The sequence below is a fragment of the Physcomitrium patens genome, chromosome 14 (genome assembly GCF_059467195.1).
Source record: "Physcomitrium patens ecotype Gransden chromosome 14, ASM5946719v1, whole genome shotgun sequence".
Classification (NCBI taxonomy): Eukaryota; Viridiplantae; Streptophyta; class Bryopsida; order Funariales; family Funariaceae; genus Physcomitrium; species Physcomitrium patens.
The window spans coordinates 8453168-8460668 of NC_143423.1; the positions used below are offsets into that span (position 1 = coordinate 8453168).

The 7501-nt window shown below is 38.5% G+C and overlaps 1 protein-coding gene across 1 annotated transcript; it reads right to left on the reverse strand.

Moving 5' to 3' along the window:
- Positions 1–4004, reverse strand: LOC112291591 (F-box protein At5g39450). Its single transcript, XM_024539210.3, has 2 exons — positions 1233–4004; positions 1–828 (listed from the first exon to the last, which is right to left on the reverse strand). The coding sequence occupies exon 1, from the start codon at positions 3357–3359 to the stop codon at positions 1434–1436; it is 1926 nt and encodes a 641-aa protein (XP_024394978.1). The 5' UTR covers positions 3360–4004; the 3' UTR covers positions 1–828; positions 1233–1433.
- Positions 4005–7501: the final 3497 nt, after the last annotated feature.

Here is a 7501-nt window from a genome sequence, read left to right on the forward strand (position 1 = left end):
TAACTAACAATATAAATAAGTCAATATGATGGTAAATAGCTCAGGAAAAAAATTCACAAAGAAAGTCTACAAGTGCAGGAGAGGATTATATCTCCAGCACTGGCATCCATAACAAACCCAAGAAACTTTACCCTCAATGACCAGAAAGAATCTCAAAAATAATTTGGATTGATGAGCTTTGTATCAGAACTATCAGCCATCTATTTACTTAAAAATTGAAATAGCCTCGACGTTGTGGAATAGCGTGGACACCACATATAACACTAATAAGTACTCTCTTGGAATCGGAATTAGTGCAAGGAGCTGTTCCAAACCTGATGAAAAACCTGTCAATAGCTTTGATCCATCAGGTACATTGCTGCGTTGAACTGTCGGGCTGGTTACTATTGAATATGGGGCGACTGTTCTTCCATTCCATTGCTCTTCGTAGCACAAGTTAATTGCAGCTCGGATTGGTGTGATGCGCAGCTGCTTTGAAGATGGCTCACTCAGCTCCGAATGAGGTGATCACCACGGTCGCTCTAGGTTTTGAAACCCAAGTCTCTAACTCTGTGGTGAGCAGGTTCCCTCCATTACTAGCTCACTGACGATTAGTTCAAGTCCACGGTGGTTGGTGGCGAGAAGTAAAATACCCAGTTCTATGCGTCTTACAACTCTTCCAAAGGTACTGAGGGCTAATGCTGTAGTTTAATCTTAGACAATCAGATCCGATTGTAGAAAGATAGTAAATTGCATAATATATGGTACATAACCGAACTTTTCAACTTCGTAGGCTCCAGTGCCACACGCTAGATGCAAAGACACCGTTCCAATTTCATGTGTAGCATCCTGTATATAAGTCAAGTGCCAATCCAATCACATTAACCTCGCTTCTTGTAGTTCAAAGCCTTTGGCAAGGCCTAACCCACAATTGAAAAAAAGCAAAATCCAAGATCTAAGCTCTACATGAGAGAATTGAATAGTAGACTGTAATCACATCTGAAGGCACTTCCAGCTTCATAGCTTAACTCATATGACCCCAGCAACCTTGTTAAAGAATGACAACCACACTTGTATCAAGAAATGAAACATGAATAAAATTACGAAGATTGATAACTCACAACATTGACCACTTCAAAACCTCCCCTCGTAAATTACCTTCCAATACGCCAGGTCCCCAAAAGCAGGAAAAACAACTAGAAGAACAATAACCAAATTGGCGACTTCAAAAAGAAAAGAATGTAGAAGCTTACCATCAAATAATTATTTGCTCCACCATAGTAAACCTGATGTCTCTCTTCCACCTCCTCCTCCTTCAGCCTAATATATCTAGACAGAAGCACTCATGGTTGTTCTCCACTTCAAAAAACTGCCTCCTCAGGACCTCCACAGAATTTATTAGACCTTGTTTTATTTTGAATGTCCTGTGTGTATTCGAAAGATCGCTCCAGTACTTACTTCCTCTCGGCCGTCGCCATAGGGCCACAATAGCCCGCAAACACATTTGAGTACGATTTGGTAAGGTATGCAAAGTTGGAGATAGGTGGAAGGGCCGTCACTTTCTCCCCTTTCTCCAGCAAAGATTGCAGATCCATCCTTTGCAATGACAAGACTGCCTGTGATTCCCTCCACACAAAAGCCAACGCCCCATTGTGAAACTCAAACAAGTCACCTGGCTTCGAACCTGGATAGCGGAATCCATAACCATTGGCAATCCCTTCTCCCTGAGAGGTCTTCACAATGTCGAGTGCACATCCCTCGGATTTCATGTCGAATGGGAATTCCTCAGAGGAAGGCTCGTTAATCTTAGCTGTGAACATTGCAGATCCATTAGGGTGCAACACATAATGTGTGCCTTCCAGGATCTTGGTAGCGATCAAGTGCAGACCCTCTTCATTCTCATCGTACGAAAGGAGCAGGAAGAACAAGGGCACCCCAAGCTTTTCCTGAGTCGGGCGACCAAGAGGCCAACCAAACGTTCCTCCCCAGAGCCCTGCATGCTCTCGGCCCTCACTCTGCTTCTGCACCGGAATCTTGTACAGCGCAAACCTGTTGTCGTGCATGATGGGCCATGCACGGTAAAAACTCAACCGCCAGCTCGTTGCCTGCAATCGTAGACCGACAGCCTTCTCTTGCTTCAAAAACTCCTGAAGCTGCAACCGCTTCATTTCGGAAGCACTGGGCGAATTAACCCTGGAAGAGTCCTGAATTCCATTTTTACCCACTATTTGCTTAAGTTTGCTTCTCAAAAATCGAGCAAATCCCATTTTCTTCAAAGATCCATCACTTTGAGGTCCGGATGAGGGAGACGCACAATTAGCATTTACCCGATTTTGTACTGTGGAGGCCGGCTTGTCACTTGTTGACGATGTCTTGGCGATGGCGTCTAAACTTTCCGCAGCGGCACACATACTTCTCACTAGGGTAGCAGAATCGACGCCCCTATAGGGTGAGCCTGGTTCAGTCGAATTTGCATAAGTTCTCAACATTGCTATCCTTCTCTCAGACATGAGGCCAATTTGTCGTTGGAAGCCATCGTCCGTGGCCAGTGAGGGTTTTCTTTCTTGGGATGAGAGAAACGCAGGCCCCGATGTGGCCTGCGGTGGAATCGGCACGCGAACTTGTGGAGCCAACTCTTCCAGCAACCGCCTCCTGTCACCGAATGCAAGGCGATGGAAAGGGACTGGATCCGCAGCGACAACAGCTTTCTTCTTCCCCATGGATCCTTTGCAGAAGATCGTCACTTGATCCTCTCCGCCTGAATCTTCTCCGGTGGAATCAAACGAGGGAGACTCCCGCAAATGGATAGTTTTGAGGAGAGGCTCTGCTTCCAGCAACAGCACATTGGGCTTCCGGCTGGATGCCTTGAAACGCCCAGGATAGAGAAAGTTACGATCCCTCTCCCGGCCGTGAAGGAAGAAGACCAATGTGCCATCGCGATTGGCCAGAATTTCAAAAACAGGTGCCCAGAGAAGCCCGGAGTCGAAGCCCTGCGGGCCGAGCTCCTGTGGAATAATGCGACATGCGACCACGGACACGAACCCCCACGTTACATAAACCAAATTTCCCAACTCCGGGTTCTGATGCACCCAAATACCTATCAAGGGTTTCACAGCGATTAAGAACCGCAGTAGAGCCTTAGCCGACTCGACTGCAGATCGCCAGTGTGGAAGCAGGTCCTGCGGAGGTTGCGATGGCAGCATCGCCATGCGGCAGTGCGGCATCCATAGCTTGTTTGAAGAGGTGCACAACTCGTGCAGCTTCTTACACGTGAAGCTGAGGTGCAGCAGATCGCGGTAATCAATGCAAGCCGAGACGAGTACCAGAACGTCATCAGGAAGGTCATGCAACGAGGAGGAGGAGGAGCTGGGCCGAGCCATAGGAGGATGCTATAAGGGAGAAGGTGGGCTAGGTGGTTGAGCAATGAACGAGAGAGAGGTTTGGATTGGAAACCAAACTGTCACAAGAAAGAGCGAGGTAGTGAGAATGATACCACGCGCAACGCAGGCCAATAGCAAAACACAAGTTTCGACCTTGATGGCCCAACGTCAACAAAACAACAGCTCGTTTTGATCTCACTCTCACCGTAGCCACTCTCATCTCTCCGAACCAAAACCTTGGCTCCGACCTCGCCAAGGCCGGGGTCCCGCACGATAACGCCCATCGTGGCGGCTATTAAGGCAACAGCGGAAACTAGCACCCCTCACTTATACCCACTAGACAAGTGTAATTCGCCATCAACATACGCCGCGCCTTGCACGCACTCAAAGCACCCAAGGTGTGGGTCTAGAGCGTGATGGAATCGACGGAACACGACTTGGCGCCACCACCCACAGGAACATCATACAATAAGCGCAGAGGGGGAAAAGGCCGTGTTTATCCTGGAGGTCCCTGGTGCCCACATGCGCGCCATAGATTAGGCATCCGCTGCAGCGACTCCACCCCGTTGGACTAGTCGGGTTGGCCAACCGACAAAAAGCAGGACACTAGAGCATTCAGGGTAGAGGGAAGGAGAGAGTGATGGAGTGAGTATGGATGGTCCTGGAGGGAGGGGGGGTGGGGAACGGAAGTGGGTGCGAAAGGGATGGTAGCAGGCAGGCAGGAGTGATCGCGTGGAATACTGGGCGATCCCGGAGCTTGGGGCCACGAAGTCCATGATGGGGGGCGCTCTGGGTCTATTGTGGCAGCAGATTAGCTATTGGAAAAGGGGAGTATAGCAGGCGCAACAGAATGCGAGGCCCCCACCTCTGGGTGGCGTGGCGGACGGGGGGGTGGGGGCTGGGTGCGGGCGAGCGGGCGGGCGGGCCCTGCTTTCCAAAGTGATGAGCCACGCTGCTCCCCTGCTCGCTCCCTCACTCACTCACTCTTTCACTCATTTTCTCACTCAGTGAGTGAGGGAATGACTGTGCAGACAGACATGCTCTTTCTGGTTCCTGGTGGTTCCCTCCGTGGCTTGTGGTGCTGCACCTTGTGAGGCATGCTTGGCTATGCCATGCTTTGCCTGGTTGGGCTTGACCTTCTCAGCCTGCCCAAGCCAAGCTAAGCTAAGCTTACTGCTCTCTACGCACGCCATTTCTCGTGTCAGTCCTGAGCTTGCTTGTCTCCCTCTGTGTGTGTGCATCAAACTGGCTAAGGAATTAATTAATAATATTAGTTTTAATATGTATGTGTGCATGTATGGATAAATAAGAAACACTACGATAATGACATTCATCAATTGAAGCCTGGAAAGAAAAATTAAATAGAATTTAAAACATCAACAGAGTTTATTTTGAATAAAAAAAATGAAATAAAATAGAATAAATACTTAATATTAATTATTATGTTTGCTTGTTTGTTTAAAATTAACAAAATGTTTTTTGTTTTTTTGTTTTTTTGTTTTGCTTTTTTGTTTTGTTTTGTTTTGTTTTGTTTTTTTTTTTTTTTGACATCTGATGCAATTGAGGCTGCAGCTAGCTGAATGTTTTTCAAAAATAATTCCTCAAATTGTTCTGTTTTTTTTTAAAATGATTAACCAACCTTTATCATTATTTTTATATTTACAAAGTATTGAGTGTTAATTCTAAGACCTTAATTATGTTTTTAAAATATAAAATGAAGAATTACAGAAATTTTAAAATTTTAAAATAAGAATTTAATTAAATCAGATGGATATATAAAAATGACATATATATGAGGCAATAAAAAAAAATCATATTCAGCAAAAAGTTGCTGAGAGATGGCAAAAGTTTTTTCAAAAACCATGTCAATTCCTATTCTGTTGTTTATTGCAAACAATAAGAGATATACACTTGATACATTTTTTTTATAACCTAGCTTCAGATTTTCTTGGAACAATCTGGATAAAAACTTTGAGTTTAGAAGACAAGTTTTATTTTTTTCATTTTCAGTAAAATTCAACAACAAATCTAAACTGCTGGCACAAAATAGTTATGAAACGAGTTTGATTAAAAAAAAAAAAAGAAAAGGAAGAAGGTATGTACGTTCAACAAAAAACTTCAGTACAAGAAAAAAGATGTATTTAGATCAGTATGACAAGAATATCAAATTAAATTCATAAAATAATTAAATAGTAAAAATAAATTTTGAAACAGTAATTTTTCAATTTGATAAAACATCTTTTCTTGAAAAATAATATAATAGTATTTTTACAACATTTTTTGCATAGTTGTTTAATATTTGGTTTTCTTAATCAAGTATTTACAATTTTCAATTCTTTTTGATATGTAGTTACTTTTTGAGCTTTGTAAAATCTCTCTAATTTAAAAGCTCGATGTTGTGTATATGTATGTATATATATATATATATATATATATATATTTTAAGAGTGATGACTTGTTTGATGTTGGATATGTATTGGATTGGATGTTTTAAAGTTTGATAAACATGAAATGTATGATATCCACAAAAATAATTTTTTTTTTGATGATATTAGTATTTCATTACTTCCATCATATTACTAGAAATTAACTAAATAAAAATAATTATTTTTAATAAAAAAAGACAATAATAAAAACTATATACATATGTAATAATATCAAAAATCCAATCATATCATGATTTTCCAAAAATTATTCAAACAACTTTAGAGAGGACATAGCTATTACCTGAATTTACACATAATTTATATTAAAATAAATAAATAAATAAATCATGTTTAATTTGATTTAACAATCAACATCTACGTCAATTTTATTTATTTTATTTTTTTATATGTATATTACTCTATTATAAAAAAATTATATCAAATTTTTAAAAACTTTGAATCTATATATATATAGTTATAATTATTTTACAAAACCATCATTTATACTACTATTAAAATAGAACAGGCCTCTCCAAAAATTAAATTTTGAAAAGAACATAATAGATTTATAATAATATTTCTCATGCTAAAAATTTTGATATTTAATTTTTAAATTACAGAGTCTTAATTTCTTCTCAATATATATATATATATATATATATATATATCTTTTTATTTTTCTTTTTTCCTCTTTTTCTCTTTTTCTTTTTTCCTTTTGAATATATACTGTTGATAAAAAAATTGATATATAAACCACATTGTGTAACAAAATTTGGTTAGTAATAGCTAAGCCATCGTCTATAAGGCTAGGCATGTCTCCATGGTTCTTCAATTCATTATCAATATCTATATGTCTGAATTTATAGATACGCAATATTTTTAATCTCATATTGGTAGTCCACTGTAGTGTACCATTGCTTATGATTTTTTGTTGGTCACACTTTTGATCACACAATAATATGTATTTTTGTTTTAACATTACTTTGATTTAAGTAAGGTGTATACATAATCTAGAATATGACATTAATTTCTCCACTTTAGATCTAAGTAAATAACAACATATATAACAAAAATTTGCATAATAATAATAATAATAAAATCATTTTTTTCATTCAGCAATAAGAGACTATGTACATATATATTGATAAGTCCATATTGATAAGTCCAGATATATATATACATATATATATATATGATCAACAAGAAAAAATCATAACCACCACACAATATTAAAAAAATACCTAAATTAGATATATGAAAATTTAGAAATATGAAAATTTATCCTACATGAAATATTAAACAAGGTTCTAAGAAACCTCTTGCTATTTCAACATGATTTTCTACTCTATAATAGTTCTTACTTGAGCATTTATTATTATAAAAATATAAAGTAAGATCTTTTTCATAGTTTTCTTACATATTAGACTTTATCTCACATTTGATGTAATCAAACATTTCCAAATTACTTTTTTAAACCTTATATTTGGTTTCAATATAAACTTTAAAAACTCACTTATGACTTATATATATATAATTATATATACGTTTTTTTAATAATATATCATCTTAATATTCAATAATAATAATAAGAATAATAATAAGAATAATAATAAGATCAATATTTTACAAAGGAATTTATCTTTTGACATTTTTTTTTTAATATCATGTTGCAATAGCTTATTTTAAAATTTTGGTGTAATTAAATATAATGTTCAA

Bases quoted from the DNA above. Each gene is read 5' to 3' on its own strand.
- LOC112291591 (XM_024539210.3), bottom strand. From the start codon at position 3,359: ATGGCTCGGCCCAGCTCCTCCTCCTCCTCGTTGCATGACCTTCCTGAT.